General features: G+C 42.2%; 1 protein-coding gene across 1 annotated transcript in view; it reads right to left on the minus strand.

The window, feature by feature from the left end:
* Positions 1-24,636, minus strand: part of LOC140204360 (mitogen-activated protein kinase kinase kinase kinase 4) — a 356,637-nt gene that overhangs the window by 109,751 nt on the left and 222,250 nt on the right. Inside the window, exons 16-20 of the mRNA XM_072271038.1 lie at positions 16,353-16,478; positions 13,577-13,653; positions 9,280-9,398; positions 6,421-6,512; positions 4,194-4,342 (exon numbers count right to left, since the gene is read on the minus strand). Of these exons, the coding sequence (XP_072127139.1) occupies positions 4,194-4,342; positions 6,421-6,512; positions 9,280-9,398; positions 13,577-13,653; positions 16,353-16,478 (563 nt within the window). The remainder of the gene's footprint in view (positions 1-4,193; positions 4,343-6,420; positions 6,513-9,279; positions 9,399-13,576; positions 13,654-16,352; positions 16,479-24,636) is intronic.

The raw sequence follows: 24,636 nt of genomic DNA on the forward strand, positions 1-24,636 counted from the left end.
TGCGAGTGGTGGGGTTCACTTGCGCCCTTGTCCTTTACTATGATGGAGGCTAGAGGGTTGTGAGGTGTTTTCGGGATAGTCTGGGGGGTGTGTGGAGAAAGAGCAGTGTACACGGTACCTACTGTAGGCATTAGCAGAGGGAGAGAAACGTTAGCATAGTGGATGGGGTGCTGGCTGAGTGCTCTGCTCTACTTTGAATAGTGTCGAACTTCTTGCGAGTTACTCCAGCTGCACTCAGGTCAAAGTATTCCACCGCTGTCCTGGCCTGTGGCTTGTAAGTAACAGAATTCTGACACTGCCACCAGTGAGACATGGATGAACAGCAGTGACAACAGTCGATTGAACTTAACGATAATCTCTGTATGAGGGCAAATTTCAAAGGTCACCCCATGGAACAGGGAGACCTGCATTAATGGATTCAGATTTGTCTTGTCCATAGGAGGAAGAGCATGGTGGCGATGGAGTGTATTCTGCCTGGAGGCTGGTGACCAGTGGTCCTGGAGGGACCTTTTCTGAGACTCCTGCTGTTTGTAATTTTTATAAATGACTTGGATGAAGAAGTGGAAGGTTGGGTTAGTAAGTTTGCAGATGATACGAAGTTTGGTGGTGCAGACAGTGTAGATCGTTGTCATAGGTTACAAAGGGACTTTGACAGGATGCAGAGCTAGGCTGAGAATTGGCAGATGGAGTTCAATCTGGTTAAACTTGAAGGCAAAATACAGACTTACAGGATTCTTAACAGTTTGGAGGAGGAATTGAACCCTGCGGTTCATGTCCTTCTATTCCTCAAATTGCAGTACAAGTTGATAGGATGGTTAAGAAGATTTATGGTTGGCCTTCATTAGTTGTGGGATTGAGTTCATGAGCCGTGAGGCAATGCTGCAGCTCTAAAAAACCTTGGTTAGGCCACACTTGAAGTATTGTGTTGAGTTCTGGTTGCCTGATTATTGGAAGGATGTGCATGTGAAGCTTTAGAGAGGGTGCATAGGAGATTTATGCGGGTGCTGTCAGGATTAGAGAGCATGTCTTATGAGGATAGGTGGAGTGAGCTAAGGCTTTTCTCCGAGGAGAGAAGGAGGATGAAAGGTGACTTGATAGAGGTGTACAAGATAACAACAGGCATAATAGAGTGGACAACCAGCTTCTTTTTCCCAGGGCTAATGCAAGGAAGCATAACTTTAAGGTGTTTGGAAGAAAGTATAGGAGGATACCAGAACTAGTTTTTTTTTAAACACAGAGAACGGTAGGTGTGTGGAATGCCTTGTCAAGGGTCGTGGCAGAGACAGATACATTAGGGACATTTAAGATACTCAGATAGGCACATGGATGAAAGAAAAATGGAGGGCTTTATGGGAGGGAAAGGTTAGATTGATTATGAAATACGTAATTTGAAGGTCAGCACAACATTGTGGATCAAAGGGCTGTACGGTTCTTTGTTCCACGTATGTTCTGCTGGGAATGAACTGTGGCAACTGAAACTTGGTGGAAAAATACCCAGCACTTAAACTTGGAAACAGGACAATGCAGACACCCTGAAGTAAACTAGCACAGATGAAATAGCCTTATATGCAGCAAACTGAAAATTATACGACTAGAAATTCTTCATCAGTCTCCTGTAAGTCTTGAGAAACTAACCACTTTCCCCTTCTATTCAGTGGAAGAACTTGCATGCTGCCAATATTCTGGATAGCATCAAAGAATAGAAGTGTAACAGGGATCAGAATCAGGTATCTTATCACTGTCACATATGAGAAACTTGTCATTTTCTGGCAGCATTATAGGGCAATAAATAAAAAAATACCATAGGTTACAAAAAGAAATATAAAAAAATAAGCAAGTAATGCAAAAAGAGAACAATATAGTGAGGTAGTGTTTGTGGTTTCATGAACTGTTCAGAAACCTGATGGTGGAGGGGAAAAAGCTATTTCTGAAAGATTGAATGTGTTATTTCAGGATCCTATACCTCCTCCTTGTGGGTGGAGGGGAGGAGATACCTCTCTGCCAAAGGAGGCGTAAAGTGCTCTTTCCCTCCGTTAGCCTGCAGGTCATCCTTGGGCAAGGTGTAACACCAGCTTCGCCCCCCGATCAGGGTCATGTAAAGTCATGGGAGCAGGTGGTGGATGGTCGTGTGAGCAGCTGGTGCATATCACAAGTGGTGGTTACGCAACCATTGATGCCAGGCTGACAATCTCTGAAGAGTATTGATAATGGCTGGGGTCACCCGTCTTGTAAAGACACTGCCCAGAAGAATGCAATGGCAAACCACTTCTGTAGAAAAAATACCAAGAACAATCATGGTCAAGACCATGATCGCCCATGTCATTTGACACAGCACATAATGATGATGAGTGACCTCCTCCCTTAATGCAGCAATGAGAAGGGGGCGTGTCCTGAGTGATGAGGGTCCTTAATAATGGATGTCACCCTTTTTGAGATATCGTCTACTGAAGGTGTCTTTCTTGCCAGGAAAGCAATTGCCCATGATGGAGCTGGATGAGTTTACGACTTCCTGCAGTTTTTCTGATTCTGTGCAGCAGCACCTCCATACCAGATGGATAATGTGGTCTGCTGCCAAACCTTGTTATATCTCTGCTGCCTCACTGTTGATGGGGTTAACTTGGGCCTGGGAACGGAATCACTGGGCTGAAGTGGAGGAGATAGAATTGTGGCAGTGTTTGTGGTTGAGAAACAACCTTTGCATGAATTGTACATTCTATTTTACTGCACAATGTTATATTATCATCAGCTCGAGCAAAGAACTATACCGTTAGACGTCAGTTTACTATTTTTGTCTGTAAAATGACAGGTTGTTTTCCAGTCATCTTATGACAGACACATTATCATTCACAGCTCTTTTCGTGGGCATGTGACCACAGCAATTCTCTTAGGTTTGCTCTGTGGTTCTGACATGAGAAAAGAAAGAATTCATGTTTTGAATTAAGCCCAGGAAACTCTTGTCCTTTGATACTTCCACCTCAGTGATAGATGTGAGCTCTTTAGGGCTTTAGTTTCTTATGCCAGGGGAGTATGTACTTTTGATGACCTGCTGTTCCTTTTCCCTCACATTTCATGACATTCTGCTTTGAGAAAAGCTACATGAGAAGCTGCCATGAAGAAGACAACATGTATCATCAATGATATCCCCCCATCTGGGTCATGTCATTTTCTCACATCTTGCAGTGGGCAAGATGTACAGATGTTAATGGGCCAAATGCCCTTCATCTGTGTGTGAATAGGTAAAGAAAAGCTGGGATTGTGAAGCAGTCCCATTTGAACACTTGATTCAGGTCTCATATATTTTAGCAAACCCTTCATCACCCATTATGCTTCACTTTTTGCCACACATGGAGTTTATACAGTTTGTAGATTCAGTCATTTTGGTTCTTATCCCATTCTGTAGGCTGTCCCCACCACATCCTTGGGTGTGTTGGCTGTTAACGCAAATGATGCATTTCACTGCATGTTTCAATGTACATGTGATAAATAAATTTGAATCCGAATCAGAATTTCCTTCACAAGCTTCCTCTCCAGCCCATTTGGCACAACCTGAATGTCAAACTGTTCATGTTTCCTGCAAGTTTACTAAGCTGAAGGAGAAGATTGAACATTGATCTTGCAAGAAATGGGAAGATTGCCTCAAATCTGAAGACGTGGCCATTGTTCACATGATGCCAACTAAGCCTATGTGCATTGAGAGCTTTTCTGAATATCCACCTCTTGGTCAGTAACAAGAGACTGATGCCTGCTGTTGGTGTAATCAAGTTAGTTAATAAGAAAGAAATCTCTACAAAAGCCACCAAGGTCACCAGTAAAATACTAAACTAGAAATGAATATTACCAATGGTCACCAAGATCAAGCAAATCCTGTGACTGACACCAAAATGCATCATTAAAGTATTTAATTAGTTTGGCGGACTGTTTTGCCTGTGATCATATGGGAACTTCCAGTGTTGTTGAGCTTCCAAGTGACGTTTACAAAACTGGGAAAGCATTGAGGACTCACATTCAGTGGAACAAACCAAGAATGGGTAAGTTTGAGCCTCTAGCTGGTGCCTCACTTGAGGATATCATGTTGAGCCAAGTCATTCATTTCTGAATGACAACAGCCGCCCAAAGCTTGCAGCTGGGAGCTGGGTTTATAATCACATCCTTTGAGCCTATGACCCAAGTTATGTCATGTTAGAGTTACATACCTGGATCTGCCTCGTAAGCGTTCTACTCTGTTGTGATTCAATTCATCATCTTCATCAGTACTGCCAATTTCGTCACTTGATGAGGAGTAATCTGTTGCCTTGAAAAAGGGGGTGGGACCAGACTTTCCTCTGCCTGATGCAATCTCCTCCTATCAATCCACAGATACATCATGTTAAGTCAATTTAGATAGGCTCATAAAATCTCTGTGGTTTCTTGCTGACCAGCTTATTCTCAATGGTATTCTAGTTGAAAACTCAGATCCCCACAAATTGGCTCCTACCCAAATAATAATCCATTATTGTTGTTTATTGACAGAACATATTTGGAGATGTGCTGTATAGATCTGGTAATACATCCTACACCTTATATCTTCGTGTGTTGTGGAAACCTCCTGTTTGCCAGACTGCTGCGACATCCCTCCCTTAGTTGTCCTGATATTCCCATTTCAACCCCTCCCCTTCTTTGGTGACCATTTACAATCACCTTATTTTCCTGCAGCATTAAACATTTTGACAGGTAATCTCCCCCACTTCCCTGTCCTTCTGACAACATGTATTTCCTTCCTTTCACCATCCCCAGTACCAATATCCTTTCACCAAACTTTTGGCCTCGAGATTGCGAATTTAGCAGCTTTCCCCGTATACTTGCACAGTGTTTCTAACATATCATGCAATTGTTTCTTATACTCTAGTCAGTCAGACTATCAAGTTCTCTTCATTTCTGAGATTGGTGAGCAATGTGCCACAGTCTATTGATCTGAGCCAGCTACTGTGAAAGAACGAAGATTTATCTGTTCACTCAACAAAAGTATACAATGTGTATAAACCACTATCAGGGAAAGCAAGGCAATTGGCTTAAAGAGGACAGTTACTTCAACAATATGTCAACCTTAAAAGAAATGATTTGGATTTTTATTGCACTTTTTTTTGTAACTTTCAAGATACATTCAGTGGCCACTTTATTAGGTACATCAGCTTGCTAATGCAAATATCTAATCAGTCAATCATGTGGCAGTAACTCAATGCATAAAAGCATGCAGACATGGTCAAGAGGTTCAGCTGTCGTTCAGACCAAACATCAGAATGGGGAAGAAATGTGACCTAAGTGATTGTTGGTACCAGAAGGGATGATTTGAGTATCTCAGAAACTGCTGATCTCCTGAGACTTTCACACACAACAGTCTCTTGAGTTTACAGAGAATGATATGAGAAACAAAGACATCCAGTAAGTAGCAGTTCTGTGGGCAAAAATGCTTTGTTAATGAGATAGGTCAGAGCAGACTGGTTCAATATGACAGGAAGGCAACTGTAACTCAGATAACCATGTTTTACCACAGTAATTTGCAGAAGAACGGCTCTGAACGCACAATACATTGAACCTTGAAGTGGATGGGCTGACGCAGCAGAAGACCACAATCATACACGGAGTGTATCCCATAATATTTTACATTCAACAGGGTGTTTTAAAAATTGTATTGTAAGACACACAATGACTAATTAGAGCACAGCAAATTCCCTTACACAATAAAGTTATAACACCAGACAATTTGGTCTTTGTGATTATCCAAGGGTGATTAGGATGGCTAAACACATCAGTGGGACTCATCTACTGGACCTGGAGACAATCTGCAACTCTCAATGCCTATGCCATGCTTGTAAAGTCATTAAAAACCCATCCAATCCCAGACACTGTCTATTCAATCTCCTGCCATCTGGTAGGAGATACAGAAACACCCTAGCCAAGACAGTAAGACTGAAAAACAGCTTCTTTCTGAGGGTTGTTGAGCAGTTGAATAATGCTACACCCCGGCTTGCCAATGGCCTTCGAGTGTTCTGGACGATTGAAATCAGCATTGATTGAAAGCATGTAAATATGGGAACATTTTTTTAAATCAAGCAGTACCATATACATTGTAAATATCTGCTTGGCATGGTCTGGAGTAGCACCACAATCTCCTCTTGAGCAATAATGTTCTACTCTATTCTATCCATGGTTTAACTCAATAAGGAGCTGAATGGTTTCCATTATCTCCATACCCACGTTCATGTTGGAAGCTAGCAATCATGCATGACGATCCAGAGCAGTCAGCTAGGAAAAGGTTCATGATACTAACTTTTACAAAAGGCCAAGTTTAAATGGTGTTCTTTGAACAAGACTTAAGAATTGATAAAATGCAAAACAATACGCGATGCTGTTGTTTAACTGCCCCCCAATAAGGCGACTCACCGTACGATGTCTAGAAATAGGGAAACTCCTTTTCTCTTCGTATCTCCTACTCTGCTGCTTGTAACTTGAGTTGGACGAACTTAGAACAGGTGCTGGAAGCCAAAGGGAAACACAGTTAACGTGGAGAGTTGTGTCAGATTTCGCCAAGTAAACAGCAGAGAAGCAGCCAAGGCTGGGCAAAGCCAAGTAGTCAAGAGCAGAAGGGAAGGTGTGCCGACACAGTCAGTCCAGTATGACTAACACTTCACTCTGATCTGCCTTCAAAAATAGGGCAGCTCAAAAACAACATGTACAAAAAAACACTTGTGGAACGCCAAACCTTAACGATGTCAGTTCCATTGCTTGCTTAGCCGCAGGACCTTACCTTAATATGAGTGGAACTGTAATGCAATTAATTTACATGGAGCCACCATCACCTCATGAAAAATGACAGCCCTGCTGCTGTGCAGATTGCTCATGAAACCAACTACAATGGCAACACGTTAAAGCCTTTGTGCCAAGAAAATGCTTAATATGAAGTGTGTAACCATGGAAACAAGGCCAACAAGGGAGTTTCATCTTATGGGTTCCTTTTAAAATCACTTAAGAACACTTAAGGTTAACTTTTCATTTGCCTCTGCAGCTCTACAAGGGAGAACTGTCTCCAAGTGCACTGGACTTTTTGATGTGAGTTTATTCATTTTATAATGCTGAGGCTTTATAAGGCATTGGTCAGACTGCACTTGGAGTATTGTGAGCAGCTTTGGGCCCATCATCTAAGAAAAGATGTGATGCCATTGGAGAGGATCCAGAGAAGATTCACAAGAATTATCCTGGGAATGAAAGGGTTAACATATGAACAGTGTTTGATGGCTTTGGGCCTGTTTTTGCTAGAGTTCAGAAAAATGAAGGGGGATCTCATTGAACCCTATGGAATATAAAAAGACCTATGTACAATGGACACAGTGAGGATGTTTTCTATAGTGGGGGGGGGGCGGGAGTCTAGGACTTGAAGGCACAGCCTCAGAGTACAAGGGCATCCCTTTAGAACAGAGATGTGGAGGAATTTATTTAGTTAGAAAGTGGCAAATCTGTGGAATTCATTCCCCTAGACGCCTGTTGAGGCCAGCCATTGGGTATATTTAAAACATTGGTTGATAGGTTCTTGATTAATCAAGGCATCAAAAGTTATGGGGACAAGGCAGGAGAATATGGTTGAGAAGAGTAATTAATCAGCCATGATGAAATGACAGAGCAGACAGCTATGTCTATGGTCTAATTTATAATTAATTAATTCTGAATCCCGGTGAAGGTCTTTGCCTGAAACATCAAGTCTTTATTCTCCTCCATATTGAATTGTCAGCATGCTATGTAAGCGCCAGAATTGTGACGACACTTGTAGCTGCTCAAACACAATTCAGACCGTGTTAGTCATTGACACAAATGATGCATTTCACTGTATGTTTCAATGTTTCCATGTTTCACATGCCAAATAAATCAAATTTTAAAATCTTCAATCTTTGACAATCAGCGTGGACATGACAAATGGAAGAGTTTGCTTTATACTGCACGACTATCTGACTCTGTTACTCTAGAAAGGCAAATGTTGAGTTACACAGGTTTTTAATAAGATCTCAGTTGATGTACTATATGCAGACATAGGTTCCTTGCCTATGAAAGACATTAAGTCTTTAAACAAGATTGAATACATGTTTACAATAATACACTTGCATAAGAAAATACAAGATAGCTTGAAATAATTGTTTTAAAAATCATTTAAACAATACTGATGACAATGAGTTCTTTAATATTAGTGTAGAAAATTAGACCATGTTTCCAATAGTCAAGAGATCTAGAGGTATGCAGTATAACAAGTGGCAATCAGCTCTGTGGCGGACTGGAAGGCTCTATAACAGGTAGTCAAAACCGCCCAATGCATCACCAGCATCAGCCCACCCACCATCATGGACATAGATACAGGAAGGCACCGGAAAAGGGCCAGTTACATCGTGAAGGATCCCACCCATCTTGCTGATGGATTACTTATCCCACTTCCATCAGGGAGGAGGCTATGTAGCCTCAATGCCAGGACCACTAGACTCTCAAACAGTTACATTCCCCAAGCGGTAAGGCTGATCAACACCTACGCTCACTAACCCAACCCTCTGTACCCCCAACCACCACCACTTTATCATTTCTGGTCAGTCACCTTATGTACAGACACTCCCCTACCTAGGGTCAATTTGTGGACATAAAATCAATATGTATAAAAGTTATCTTATGTATTTATATTTTTTGTTTTCTTTTTTTACTGGCTTTTTTGGTGCTGAATCAGATCCAGAGCAAGAATTATTTTTTTCTCCTTTACATTTGTGCACTGGAAATTACATCAAACAATTTTGAAGCTTGAGTCTTTTGTGCAGAATTAAATGTGGGTGTGTTGGGACACTTGGCATGTAAATCCTTACATTCTGAGGTTTGTGAAGCCGACTGTTAATGGTTGAGGGGCTGCTATGTCAACAGTTGAAGATGAGATTAGATAGGCTGGTGGAGAGATGGGAAATGAAGGGATATGGGTATACGCAGCATGGAACTAAACATCATCATGTCAAGCTTCCTGTGTCGTGTCCTAAGTTCCTTGCATTTCGATGTGGAGATAAACTCAGGGAATTAATTGGAGAACGTCCTAACCAACAGTCTGGGAACTTGGTGGCACACCCTGCAACTTCCCTTTTCAAATAAATCGGGCTTTTAATATGGTACCAAGAAAACTTGTGGAGAATATAACAAATAACTGGTGGGTGTTACACCAGTTTCCAAACACAAGCAGCAATACACACTTAAAGCTCTTTCTCAAAGATACCAACATTATGGACTCACCCGGTGTTGCCCTGGAACTAGATTGAACTCCAGTCTGTGAACTGTTTCTGGGGGAATTGCCTGTTACATGCTTGGCTGGTGGGCACTCCACCCTCTCCCATCGGGACTGCATTTCAAAGCTGCCAAATAGAAACATAAATAATCTACAATCTGTGAACCATGTTACAGCAATTTCTCGTCAGCAATAGGCAAATATTTCTTTCAGCAAGGAGTACAAACTAATTACCTCACAGGTGGACCATTTTTCACTAATTGAAATTCAAGCACAGACCTTAATGGTAGAGAAATGTGTCCTTTGTCATCAGGGTCACAGTACTGTGCAAAAGCCTTAGGCACCCGGGATTTTTTTAACATGTTTTTAGATGGTATGACTTCCCCAGAACCCTGACCTCAACATCGTCGAGGCTGTCTGGGATTACCTAGAGAGACAGAAGCAAGCGAGACAGCCAGAATCTGCAGAAGAACTGTGCCAAGTTCTCCAAGATCCTTGGAGTAACTTACCAGTCAGTGTATCTAAGGGAATTAGTGCAGTTTGAAGGGCTGGTCACACCAAATTTGATTTGATTTGGTTTTTTACTGCTTTTTGCTCTTTATGGTATTTTTTGATATTAGAAACGTTTCATTTCATTATCTTTAAAACCATTTTTGTTTTACAGAATTTGTTTTACGTGTGCCTGACTTTTGTACAGTACTGTACAGTGTATGTGGGTGTGGCTATTGTGTCCACCACTACACCTTCGGTTTTGTGAATGGGGTAAACCAATGTGATTACAAGCAGCCGGTAAAAGGTTAAACAAATATTTAGTCGCAGTAAAATCATTCTGGCTGTTCACTCTATCCATGTTTCTTATGACAGTGTCTTGCACAATTCAATCAAGATACTCCAAACAGGAAAACCTTAACTCACTCAACCTATTCTCATAAAACGTGCTCTAATCCAGGCAGCATCCTGGTAAATTGCTGAACTTTCTCAGTAGGGAGATTTACTCATCAAGACTGACTTGCATGAGCTCAGAATATCTTCCAATGGTAATCAGAATTTACTGGAAGGTTATAACAAGACCTTGGGAATTTCTGCACTTTTCCTACAGGAATGCTAAAACGCGGCAGTGCAGAATGTCAGTCACAAATCTACAATCCTATCTGGGTTCAGGAAGTTATAACAGGCACATCAGAAATGGCACAATCATGAGCATCTTCCTGAGAGGAGTGGAATGATGTCCATTGATCCTGTTTACACTTACTGTTCTATAGATTTGCTAAGTACGCCCGCAGAAAAAAGAACCTCAGGGTTGTACGTATGTGGTGATATGTATGTACTCTGACAATAAATTGAAATTTGAACCTTGAAGGCCACCTGTGGTGACTACAGAGTGGTCCTGAAGACCAGCACAGGAACAGATGGTGCCTGCATTCTCCTGGTTTTCTGACAGTGTGGCATCTACCCCTCAGATTAACTAAGCCCTCGGACATTAAGAGCAAATATTTATTTACATAAATGTTTGGAAGAAACTGTTGTGGCAGTTCAATTCTCTCATAGTACATTTTTATCTATTTATTAATTCCTACAAAAGGCTGTGAGAACAGCCGATAGGAACATAGGGGTCCCTCTAACATGCACCAGCGACATTAATCTAGAGTGATGTGTACTCAGGCCCTTGGTATTATCAAAGATCCCACCCATCCAGCATCCTGTTCGACTTTCTACCAACAGGCAGGAGACTCTGATGCATAAAAACAAGAACAGTTGGGATGCCATTAGGTTTCTGACTTCACCGCTGCATCGCATTCAAGTGTCACTGGTTAATTTGTTCTGTACCATACAATATTTTATTTATGTACTTTACTTTGTTTATTTATGCATATTAATTTGTAGATTTAATTCTTCTTTTCCTAAGGTATTGTGTGTTACATATGTGTTATGTGCTTTACACCCTGGTCAGGAGAAACGGTGTCTCAGTTGATGGCATACATGTATATAGTTACAAGACAATAAATTTGACTTGACTTGACTTTTAACAAAACCAGGATGAGCGCTATCACAAGAAAGTGGCATCTATCATCGAGGACCCGGGCAACCCAGACCATGCTGTCTTCTTGCTACTGCCATCAGGAAGGAGGTCAATGAGCCTTATGTCCCACACCACCACAATCAGGAACAGTTATTACCCTTCAACCATCAAGCTCTTGAACCAACATGAATAACTTTACATTCCTCAATACTGAACTGATTCCACAACCTATGGACTCACTTTTAAGGATGCTACAAGTCAAGTTTATTGTCTATTAACTATCTACGTGTATATAACATACAGTATATAACCATATAATAGATATATAAAAGAGACAATCTTTCTTCAAACCAGGGTGTAAGGTATAGTAGTACACACAACACACATTACACGGGATAACTTATGAAGGTAAGGATAAAATCTACAGATGAATCAGGTATAAATAACAAACTGAAGTGAATTAATATTAAATATTGTGAGATATGAAACAGATTAACCAGTGACTCTTCAAATATGGCGTGGCAGGGAATTCAGGAGCCTAATGACCTGGGGAAAGAAACTCTTTCTCATCCTGACTGTTCTTGTTTTTATGCATTGTAGTCTCCTACCTGATGGTAGAAAGTCAGAGAGGATGCTGGATGGATGGGTGGGATCCTTAATAATAGTAAGGGCCCTGCCTACGCAGTGCTCCTGATACTTGCCCCAGTGGATGGTAGGGAGACCCCTATGAGCCTCTCAGTCCTTTGTAGGGACTTCCAGTCCAATACTCAGCTGCTCCCACACCAGATGGAGATGCAACTTGTCAGAAAAAATTATGCTTCCAGTTTTTATTTATGTGTTTATTTGGTTGTTTATTTACACATTGGTTGTTCGTCAGTATTTGTGTGTAGATTTTTATTGGCTCCACTAAATTTCTTTGTTCTACTGTGATTGGCCACAAGAAAATGAGTCTCAGGGTAGCACATGATGACATATACTTTGATAATAAATTTACTTTGAACTTTGGATTGACACTACAGAAAACAACACCAAAATACCATAATATCTGCAATGTAAGTACATTTTAACAAACTCAGGTACAGATCAGTTGAAAGTGATTCTAATTGGCGAAGGGTTCATTTTCAGATACATTAATAAAGCTGCCACCCCAGATCAGATACTTCAAAGTGTACATTGAATGGAAAATAAAGAAACAATTCCTACTACCACACTACAGTTCCTACTTTATTTTAATGGTTATTTCATTTTGCGATCATAGACATGAAATTTATGTAAACACGAACTGTAAATTATCAGTGCGATTTTTCAACTCCATTTGCGTTGACGGTTCCAGATTTGTCTGAATTTGCTACTCAAACACAATGCTTTAATTCACACTGCCAATGCTTTGGGTAACCAATCGCCCCAGTTAGACACATTCAACTCATGTGTGATGGACTGCACTGTCCCTTTGTGGATTAACTCAGATTGCTGATTATAGGAAACAACAACAGAATCAAGGACCCCTCCCATCCCAGCCATTCTCTTGTCTTCACCCCTCTCAGAGTGATAGTGTATCGGTTAGTGAAACATTGTTACAGTACCAGCAACCCCGTTCAGTTCTACCACTGTCTGCAAGGAGTTTGTACGTTCTCCCTGTTACCGTGTGGGCTTCCTCCAGGTGCTCTGGTCTCCTCCCACATTCTAAAGAGATACAGGTTGGGTGAGGGTGAGCATACCATGTTGGCGCCGGAAGCATGGTGACACTTGTGGGCTGCCCCCAGCACATGGATTGTTGACGCCAACGATGCATTCCACTGTATACTTCAAAGTACATGTGACAAATAAACCAGAATCTTGAATCTTCAACGGACTGTATTGGTTGTTGACGCAAACAATGCATTTCACTGTATGTTTTGATATTTTAGTGTACTCGTAATAACTAAAGCTAATCTATTCCATTGGGAAGAAGATAGAAAATCTTCAGAACAAATACCACCAAGCTTAGAACTAGCTTCTACCCACCTATCCTCTTGAACAGACCTCAGACCTCAAATACAATAAAGATGAAGAATAGAAGATGCAGTCTACCTTATCAAGGTCTTTCCAATTCTTTCTAACTGGACCACACTTTTTCTGTGACTGTAAAACTGCACTCGGTATTTGTTTTCCTTTTCCTTTGCCTTACTTTGATTTATTTATGCATCTGTACAGATGGCAGGAAGCTTTTCACCATACCTCAGGAGGTGAGACTATAATGAACTATTACAGCTGCAAGGTAAATTTACTAGACTTTGTTCACTCACCTGAAAACACTGTTCTGACCAGCATGACTGTTTATATGTTCTTTGCTGTGGGATTTAGACACTGTTCTTTCAGGAACCTTGAGAATGAGAAATAGCAATTAAAAAAATACTCAGAAGATAACATTATTCTACAACACTGCAACAAGTTAAGTCCAATTCCATGCAAGAAGAGAATTATATTTCAGTACATTCATTTTAAACAAATATAGCAATCTGATTTCTGCCACATGCAATATGCAGAAATAGGATTGTATATCAGTTTAGAATGTACTGGAATATAAAGGTCATATATAGGCATATCAAAAAGCAAAATTGGAAAATGAAAATGGTACCATAGACAAAATGCTGGAGAACTCAGCAGGTCAGACAGCATCTATGGAAATGAATAAACAGCTGACATTTTGATCCAAGACCCTTCATCAGGGCTGAATAAGAAGGGGGGAGACACCGAATGAAAAAAGGTGAGCTGAGGGAAAGAAGGCTAGCTAGAAGATGATAGGTGAAGCCAAGTGAGTGAGAAAGGTAAAGGTAAAGAGGAAGGAATCTGATAGGAGAGGAGAGTGGACTACAGGAGAAGGGGACCCAGGTGAGAAGAGGTAAAAGGTCAGAGAGGGGAAAAGTAGAAGAGGGGAGGGTTTTTCTTTTTAGCGGTATATAGGAATATCTGAAGTCAAAATTAGGCTGTCTCAAGCAACACACACGGAATGCTGGATAAACTCAACACATCAGGCAGCATCTACAGAGAGGAATAATCAGTCTTCTGAACTGATAAAGGATCTCAGCCTGAGTCTCTTGTGTTTATGATTAGGTTATTACTGCATTGAGTCATAATTTGAAATTTATTAACCTGACATCTTGAAATTGAGGGACAGTAGACCATTTTGCACCATAAGCCTGTTTTGCTATTCAAGGAATTCTTGGCTTTCGTGTTGGTTAAACTTCAACGTTTTAATTTATGTTAGTTAAACTTGTCCTTGACTATTTTTATGAGGGAAAGTGTTGAAAGTGTGACCTAACTATGGCACGATAAGAAAAACGGTTGACTGAGGTTGTTGATGAAGCAGTGAAGATAGCTGGGCCTCCGACTCTACCCTGAGGAACACCTGCAATGATGTCCTTGGCTGGAGCAATTAGCCTCCAGCAACCACAATTTCTTTCTTTTCATGAGATCTGGCTCCAACTACTGAAATATTTTCTTTTTGATTATCATTTTATCAGGGTTCTTAAATGTCACTTTGAGAGAAATGCTGCTTCAAAACACACCTTCTTTCTAATTTTAAGAATTACAGTAAATAGTCATCCTGTTTGTCTCTCCACAAATGCTGACTGACCTGTTGAGTATTTCCTGTTTTTCTGTTTAATTATCAATGTTAATGTAAATCTTAGGTTAATATCGATAAGTATATAATACGGACGCCAAGGTAGCGTAACTGTTAGTGTGATGCTATTACAACAGAGTTCAACTCCGGTGCCATTCTGAGAGGAATCTGTATACGTCCTCCTCGTGGAATACATGGATTTTCCCCAGGTGATCTAGTTTCTGCCCACAGTCCAAAGTGGTTAATTGGTCATGGCAAAAATTGTCCCATGATTAGGTTAGGTTAATCAGAGTTGTGGGCTTGCTGGGGTGGTGTGCCTCGAAGGACTACCCCCCCCCCCCACTGTATCGCTAAATACATCAATCAAATAAATAAATAAACATGGCAACTTTAGAAAGGAGAGGATTGCAGCTATGTTCTATTGCAAGGCAGAGTGGGCAGCTGCGTGCCTTGTGAGGGTACGTTCAGCAAGCTAGGCCCTTTCTCCATGGAACAAAGGAGAATGATAAGAGGCATAGCTTGAGTGGATGGCCAGAGACATTTTCCCCAGAGCAAAAATGGTTAAAACTATACAGGGGCATAATTTTAAGGTAATTGGAGGAAAGCATGGGGGCGAAGTCAGAGATAAAACGTTTTACACCGAGACTGGTAGCTATGTGGAGCGCCCTGCCAGGGGTGATGGTAGAGGCAGATACATCAGGGAATTTAAGAAACTCTTTGGCAAATAGATGATAGAAAAATGGAGAGAAGGGTTAAACTGATCTTAGAGTAGGTTAAAAGATCAGCACAACATTGTGTGCCAAAGGGCCTGTTCTGTGTGCAGTGTTCTACGTTTCATGTTTATTTCTGAGTCATTCACTACTCTAACTGAGAATTATATTTTCATTCATTGTAACTGGGTCAAAATCGGAATTCAACTTCACTTGGAAACCTCAGTGGTTCACTGTTATTTTCTCAGGTTTAGTAAGGGGTGGCCAGCCTAGCTCGCAGCTTCCACCTTTCCTGAGTCAGTGCACACACCTTAGGGACTTTATCTAAATCTTTTTAACAACGCTCTCTTCTAAATTACCACGAGGCTTATCTTTAGCAATTGAGTTGCCTGTAAATGTCAAAATTGATTCAGAATGTAGTGCAGCCTCCTGACAAAATGATGCTTACCTGGAAATAAATACAGTAATAAAGGACAAGGAAAAATATCCTGTTTTCAAATTAATGCCACTGACAATCTGCTTCATTTAATCACCAATAGCCGCCCCTATAATTTGTTAAATGAGCCATGGGTGAGAACATTGTTGATTACATATGTACGCATACATCATGCAGTCTTCCACACTGTCTAACCTTGAAGGGAAGTGATTCTAAGTGAGCCTGAAATGAACCGCTCTTCTCCAAGGTACAGGGTAGTCAGATCTAATCATTGTTGAGCCACTGAGTAGGCTGTGTGCTACTAACCATACCTTGGGAGCTGGTGCTGTGTCCTCCCAAAACACATCATCTGGTTCAGGCGACGTTGGCATCAAACCCACATCAGTTAGCGAGAGGGCACTGAAGAGTTTGCTCCTGAACTCCTTCAAGTCCAAATCCTGTGGACATGACATTTTAGTATTAATTAGGATCATTGATTCAATGAAACATGAACAACTAAACATAAAAAAGATAAAATACCGTTATTAGTAAGTATAAAGACGATGGGCATATTATCACTGAATTATGACTGAAACTGTGTAACTATTTAGCTGCACTTGAAATTGTACACTCAGTGACCTCTTTATTAGGTACACCAGTACACCTGCTCGTTAATGTAGATATTTAATCAGCTAATCACACGGCAGCAACTCAATGTGTGGTTATTAGGGTTACTGTCAGTTTCCTGTCAGCTTGAACCAGTCTGGCCCACCTGCACTGACCTCTCTCAGTAACAACACATTTTTGCCACAGAACTGCTTCTCACTGGGTGTTTTTTTGGTTTTTTTGCACCATTCTCTTAAAACCCTAGACACTGTTGAGCATGAAAATCTCAGGAGATCACAAGGTTCTGAAATACTCAAACCACCCCATTTGGCACCAACAATCATTCTACGGTCAAAGTCACTTAGACATTCTTTTGTCTTCTCCCCATAACAATGATGCCCATACCAATCAACAGTCTATTTATTAACGACCTGGATGTGGAGGTAGAGGGGTGGGTTGGCAAGTTTGCAGATGACACAAACGGTGGTGGTGCTGTAGATAGTGTAGAGGATTGTCGAAGATTGCAGAGAGAAATTGACAGGATGCAGAAGTGGGCTGAGAAGTGGCAGATGGAGTTCAACCCGGAGAAGTGTGAGGTGGTACACTTTGGAAGGACAAACTCCAAGGCAGAGTACAAAGTAAACGGCAGGATACTTGGTAGTGTGGAGGAGCAGAGGGATCTCGGGGTACATGTCCACAGATCCCTGAAAGTTGCCTCACAGGTGGATAGGGTAGTTAAGAAAGCTTATGGGGTGTTAGCTTTCATAAGTCGAGGGATAGAGTTTAAGAGTCGCGATGTAATGATGCAGCTCTATAAAACTCTGGTCAGGCCACACTTGGAGTACTGTGTCCAGTTCTGGTCGCCTCACTATAGGAAGGATGTGGAAGCATTGGAAAGGGTACAGAGGAGATTTACCAGGATGCTGCCTGGTTTAGAAAGTATGCATTATGATCAGAGATTAAGGGAGCTAGGGCTTTACTCTTTGGAGAGGAGGAGGATGAGAGGAGACATGATAGAGGTGTACAAGATAATAAGAGGAATAGATAGAGTGGATAGCCAGCACCTCTTCCCCAGGGCGCCACTGCTCAATACAAGAGGACATGGCTTTAAGGTAAGGGGTGGGAAGTTCAAGGGGGATATTAGAGTAAGGTTTTTTACTCAGAGAGTGGTTGGTGCATGGAATGCACTGCCTGATGCAGATACACTCGTGAAGTTTAAGAGACTGCTAGACAGGTATATGGAGGAATTTAAGGTGGGGGGTTATATAGGAGGCAGGGTTTGAGGGTCGGCACAACATTGTGGGCCGAAGGGCCTGTAATGTGCTGTACTAGTCTATGTCTATGTTTAAACTTCTCTTTAAATATACCCAGTGACTGGGCTCCACTGCTGTCTGTGGCAATGAATTCCACAGATTCACCTCCCACTGGGTAAAGAAATTCCTCCTTGTCTCTGTTCTAAAGGACCATCCTTGTACTCTTAAGCTGTGTCCTAGATACCCCCCACTATAGAAAACATCCTCTCCACATCCACTCTATCTGGGTTTTTCAATATTTGATAGATTTCAATGAGATTCCCTCATTTTTCTAAACTTCAGTGAATACAAGCCCAGAGCTACCAAACACTCCTCAAATGCCTTATATCCTATTAAAAGTTGTTTTTTTTTCAGTATATAAGAATATTTTGGGGAACTGGATATATACTTTAAAGCAAAAGAAAACTAGGATTCTGGGGTAAGATTAAAAGTTCTGTTCTTTCAAATAGGTATTGTTGGCAGAATGGACCAAACAACACCACTTGGTTTTTGGTCATTCTCTACCATAGTGCTGCCTGACTCTCCGTTTCAGAAACTGGCTTCATCCAGTCAAATAGAAGCAGCTATCAGAAATGGCTTTCCATTTACTGCCAGCACCCTAGGTAAGAAAAGAAACCGCTATAAATGGTCAGCAGGTCAGGCAGCATCTGTGGAGTCAAAGTTTCCAGGTCAATGAAACTTCACTCTGCAGTATGAAGCAGAAAATCAAGGTTTGGATCCAGGTAGTACAGAGTCTGACAAAATATAGGAGTACAGTTGCCACTTTCAAAGTTCAAAGGTCAATGCAAATTTATTACCCAGGTATCCATACTCAACAATTTAGTAAAAGCTTCTTCCCCTTTGCCATTCGATTTCCGAATGTGGACATCGAACCCATGAACACTACCTCACGACTTCTTTATTTCTATTTTTTCACTGCTTAGTTAATTTAACTATTATATATATATATATATATATATATATACACTTACTTGTAATTCATTTTTTTCTGTTATTATGTATTGCACTGTACGGCTACTGTAAAGACAAGAAATTTCACGCTATATGCCAGTGATATTAAACCTGATTTCGATTCTGATATGTCTCCACAGTTTTCAGCTGTGGCTCCAAGTAACTGTTTGTGTGTGACAGCGGCCGTGCTCCCGTACACCCCATTGACAGTTGGGTTAAACCAGATGAGGGTAGCTCATAGCCTCAAACCCTGGTGAGATAGCGACAGGCCTGTCCTAGCAAGCAAAATCAGCTCTGGCGGACTGGGCAGTTGATATCTACAGTGAGATCCAACGGTCAGAAAGGCTCTCTGGAGGGCTAAAGGCACGACAAGGCACAGAAGACGCCATGGTCATCCACTGCAAACAAGGAAGACCCCTGTTTGTGACGTTTGTTCATATCACAGGACCTGGACTTCTGAGGTCGAGAGAGTGGAACTTCTCCAGTACAGTGGCTTTTCCACTTTAAAAATTCTCCCACACAGGTTTCCTGCCATCGTCAGACGTGATTGTCACCAAGGTTCCTTTTCTTGCATTCTCCATTCTACCAGAACTGAAGAGTTGAGAAAACAAGTATGCTTCGCATTCCAGTGAGGGGAAGGAATCAAGAGAAGAAGGTCTGTGATAGCAGGCAGACAGTATTTTCTGTTCCTATTGCAGAGGCCCAGTACCTGCAGCATTCATGTACAGTGCATACAACAGTGCAGGAAATTCTCATCCATTTTCCCATTGACATAAGAATTCTGCAGACATTTGCTTCTAAGTAATATCACAGTCACAAAGTCATAGACAAATACAGCACAGAAAAACTCCCTTCGCCCCATCGAGTCAATGCTGAAACCATTTAAACAGCCTGCTTCCATTGACCTGCACTGGGATCATACCCCTACCCTCCATTTACCTATCCAAACTCTGCTTAACTGGTGAGATCGAGCTCGCATTCACCACTTGTGCTGGCAGCTCATTCCACACTCTCACCGCCTTCTGAGTGAAGAAGTTTCCTCTTGTGTTCTCCTTTAACTTCTCACCTTTCATCCTTAACCCATGACTTCTAGTTGCAGTCCCACCCAACTTCAGCGGAAAAAGCCTGCTTGCATTTACCTATCTATACCCCTCATAATTTTGTATATTCTTTTTCAACTCCTGTTCTGGCAGGGAAGAGTATCCAAGTTATTATTTCTCGAGATATTACCACAAATAGGATATCTCTGACACTTACTGTCAACAAGGGTTGGTGATTATCCGATTATTGGGACAATATCTTGCTAAGGTTTTGCTTGTTAACTTTCACTATTTTCCTGACTGTCCATTGCTCCTGATGGATAATTAGGAAGATTCTGAGCAGCACCAATCTGCACCTCCAATACTGTTAACAACATCATTAATTCAGTGCTTCACAGCCTGGCTTGGGAACATTGTACAGAGCACATGAAGAGGGAATTGAGAGTCTGATGAGTGGGAAGTAGATAACACAAGGAATAAAGTGATGTACTCCTCCATCTCCCTGTGAGTTACCTGCCTGTGGCTTTCCACACTGATATAATGAAGCCCAGCACAAAACAACACCTCAAGCTGGGCACGCTGCAGCTTTTCGAACTCAGTTTTGAATTTTCCAATGTCAGATAACCTGCTTTCACAGTCTGTTTGAGAACTGGCCATTTCTCCTGTCAACCTGTGATATTAGCTCAGTCTTTAATACTCCATCAATGTAGTCTGACCCGCTGGGCATGTCTTAAGGCCCTGCTATTAGCAATACATAACAGGAAAAGAAGTATGATCACTCTCTAACTGCTACCATTAACCCATGGGGTCCGACCTCACCCCATCACAGATGTTTCTCTTGTCCTATCCATCCATCTTGTCACTTCTACTGCAACTTCAGAACACTTCTATAAAATTTCCCTTTTCTCAATTCTGGCCTGAAACTTTTGTAACACACATCAAAGTTGCTGGTGAACGCAGCAGGCCAGGCAGCATCTGTAGGAAGAGGTGCAGTCGACATTTCAGGCCGAGACCCTTCGTCAGGACTAACTGAAGGAAGAGTGAGTAAGGGATTTGAAAGTTGGAGGGGGAGGGGGAGATCCAAAATGATAGGAGAAGACAGGAGGGGGAGGGATGGAGCCAAGAGCTGGACAGGTGATAGGCAAAAGGGGATACGAGAGGATCATGGGACAGGAGGTCCGGGAAGAAAGACGGGGGGGGGGGACCCAGAGGATGGGCAAGAGGTATATTCAGAGGGACAGAGGGAGAAAAAGGAGAGTGAGAGAAAGAATGTGTGCATAAAAATAAGTAACAGATGGGGTACGAGGGGGAGGTGGGGCCTTCGCGGAAGTTAGAGAAGTCGATGTTCATGCCATCAGGTTGGAGGCTACCCAGACAGAATATAAGGTGTTGTTCCTCCAGCCTGAGTGTGGCTTCATCTTTACAGTAGAGGAGGCCATGGATAGACATGTTAGAATGGGAATGGGATGTGGAATTAAAATGTGTGGCCACTGGGAGATCCTGCTTTCTCTGGCGGACAGAGCATAGATGTTCAGCAAAGCGGTCTCCCAGTCTGCGTCGGGTCTCACCAATATATAAAAGGCCACATCGGGAGCACCGGACGCAGTATATCACCCCATTGGACTCACAGGTGAAGTGTTGCCTCACCTGGAAGGACTGTTTGGGGCCCTGAATGGTGGTAAGGGAGGAAGTGTAAGGGCATGTGTAGCACTTGTTCCACTTACACGGATAAGTGCCAGGAGGGCCCTCGTACCCCATCTGTTACTTATTTTTATGCACACATTCTTTCTCTCACTCTCCTTTTTCTCCCTCTGTCCCTCTGAATATACCTCTTGCCCATCCTCTGGGTCCCCCCCCTCCTTGTCTTTCTTCCCGGACCTCCTGTCCCATGACCCCCTCGTATCCCCTTTTGCCTATCACCTGTCCAGCTCTTGGCTCTATCCCTCCCCCTCCTGTCTTCTCCTATCATTTTGGATCTCCCCCTCCCCCTCCAACTTTCAAATCCCTTACTCACTCTTCCTTCAGTTAGTCCTGACGAAGGGTCTCGGCCTGAAACGTCGACTGCACCTCTTCCTACAGATGCTGCCTGGCCTGCTGCATTCACCAGCAACTTTGATGTGTGTTGCTTGAATTTCCAGCATCTGCAGAATTCCTGTTGTTTGCGCTGAAACTTTTGTTCTCTTTTTCCACAGATGTAGGTTGTTAATATAAAGAATAACACCAGCAAAGAAACAAACAAATTTGGCTGTGTTAATATTGGCCAGGATGATAGAAGAATTTGGCTTGATATTACTTATCCCTGCAAGCACCCTAAGTGCTACACTGCTCATACACCTTCTCTCTCACAGGGCCCCAAACAGTCCTTCCAGGTAAGGCAACACGTAACCTGCCAATCTGCTGCGGTTGACTATTGTGTCCGGTGCTCCTGATGCAGACTCCTCTACACTGGTGAGACCCTTCAGAAACTGGGGACTGCTTCGTTGAACAAATATCCACCACTCACCAGAAACGGGACTTCCCGGTGGCCAAACATTTTGATTTGGATTTTCATTTCAGTTCTGACAAGTTGGTCTACAGCCTCCCCTTGTGCCAAGATTAGGCTACCCTCAGGGTGGAGGAGCAACACCTTATGTTCCACCTGGGTAGCCTCCAACTTGATTGCATGATTATCAATTTCTCCTTCCAGTAAACAAATTCTCCCCCACCCCCTCTATTCCCCACACTGACCTTTTACTTCTTCCTTCCTACCTATTACTTTCACCTGGCTTCCCTCCTCCTTCTCTTTCTCCTATGGTCCAGTCTCCTCTCCTATCAGATGCTGTCTTACCCAGCCCTTGACCTTTGCTACACAACTGGCTTCATATATTACTTTCCAGCTAGCCTCCGGAATCTTATTCTGGAATTTTCCCCCTCCCTTCTCAGTGCTGAAGAAGGGTCTCAGCCTGAAATGTCGATTGTTTATTCTTTTCCGTGGATGCTGCCTAAGCTACCAAGTTCCTCCAGCACATTGTGTGGTTTGCCATGATATTAAGGTTGTTTTTCCTTAATATCAAAAATATAGGATCAAAGATCAACTTTATTTTCCATATATATTTACATGTATTAGGAACTTTCTGTGGTGTGACATGCAACAAAAAACAACATTCAGTGATTGTAAAGAGTAAGTGTTTAAATAAAAACAGTTAGAGGTTAAAGTACAGATATGGAATAAAACATACATAAATACCATCATGTACAGGGTATTTACAATGTAAACAGCATTAGAACCACAGTGTACAGCCTCAGAATAGAAGAATGTCCATTTGGAACAGAGATGAGGAGGAATTCCCTTCGCCATATGGTGGGGAGTCGGTAGAATTCATTGCTACAAACGACTGCAGAGGCCAAGCCACTGGGTATATTTAAAGTGGAGGCTGATAGATTCTTGATTAGTCAGGGTGTCAAAGGTAACAGGGAGAAGACAGGAGAATGGGGTTGAGAGGGGTAATAAATCAGCCATGATGGAATAGTGGAGCAGATTTGACAGACTGACTGACCCAATTCTGCTCCAGTGTCTTATGGTTGAGCACCTCTGCTCCATCCACGAAAAGTGGATTTTCCCTGTGACCAACCATTTTACTTCTTAACCCCCTAATGCTATTCCAACATGCCAGTCTATGGTCTCCTTTTCTGCTACAATGAGGCCACTCTCAGGGAGGAGAAGCAACACATCATAATCTACTTAGGTAGCCTCTAACCTGATGACATGAAACACACATTAAAGTTGCTGGTGCACGCAGCAGGCCAGGCAGCATCTGTACTTCTTCCTAGAGATGCTGCCTGGCCTGCTGTGTTCACCAGCAACTTTGATGTGTGTTGCTTGAATTTCCAGCATCTGCAGAATTCCTCGTGTTTGCTGATGACATGAACATCGATTTCTCCTGGATTTTTTTTTCCTCCTTTTCTTCTTTCTCCCGCCCTCTCTCTCTTCTTCCCTTCCCCACTTTGGCCTCTTACCTCTTCTCCTCAGGTGCCTATCACCTTCCCTCAGTGCCCCTCCTTCTTCCCTTTCTCCCATGGTCCACTCTCCCCTCTTACTTCTTCTCTATCCTTTCAACCTTCTCACCCACCTGAATACAGCTATCATCCTCTAGCTCAGGTCTTCCCAACTGGGGTCCACAGACCCTTTGGTTACTGGCAGGGGTACATGGCATAAAAAAGTTTGGGAACCCCTGTTCTAGCTTCCCCTTGCCCCAACTTTATATTTTGGCATCTTCCCCCTTCCTTTCCAGTTTGAAGAAGGATCTCAGCTCGAAACGTTGACTGCTCATTCATTTTCATAGAAGCTGTCTGACCTGCTGAGTTCCTCCAGCATGTGTATGTTGCTCCGGATTTCCATCATCTGTAGAGTCTCTTGTGTTTATGATTTTATTATAAAAAGTGTTTTAAAGTGTTAACGGTGCCGTGCGTGACTGAGGTAATGGTGTTGGGGGGGGGGGAGGGCTAACTAGAATGGTTGATCAGATCATCTGCCTGGGCTAAGGAACATTTAAGATGGCATTAAGTTTTTGTTTTAATAGCCCGATAGCACTTTCCAGAAGGGAGATTTTGGATAGTTTACCTACTTTTCTTACACAGCTGTTTAAAACATCATTGTACGTAATTGACATTTGAGCTTTAATTTACAAAACCAGTTGGCAGACTGGGACTGACAACAATGTGGAGAT

Source organism: Mobula birostris, chromosome 10 (assembly GCF_030028105.1).
Source record: "Mobula birostris isolate sMobBir1 chromosome 10, sMobBir1.hap1, whole genome shotgun sequence".
Lineage (NCBI taxonomy): Eukaryota > Metazoa > Chordata > Chondrichthyes > Myliobatiformes > Myliobatidae > Mobula > Mobula birostris.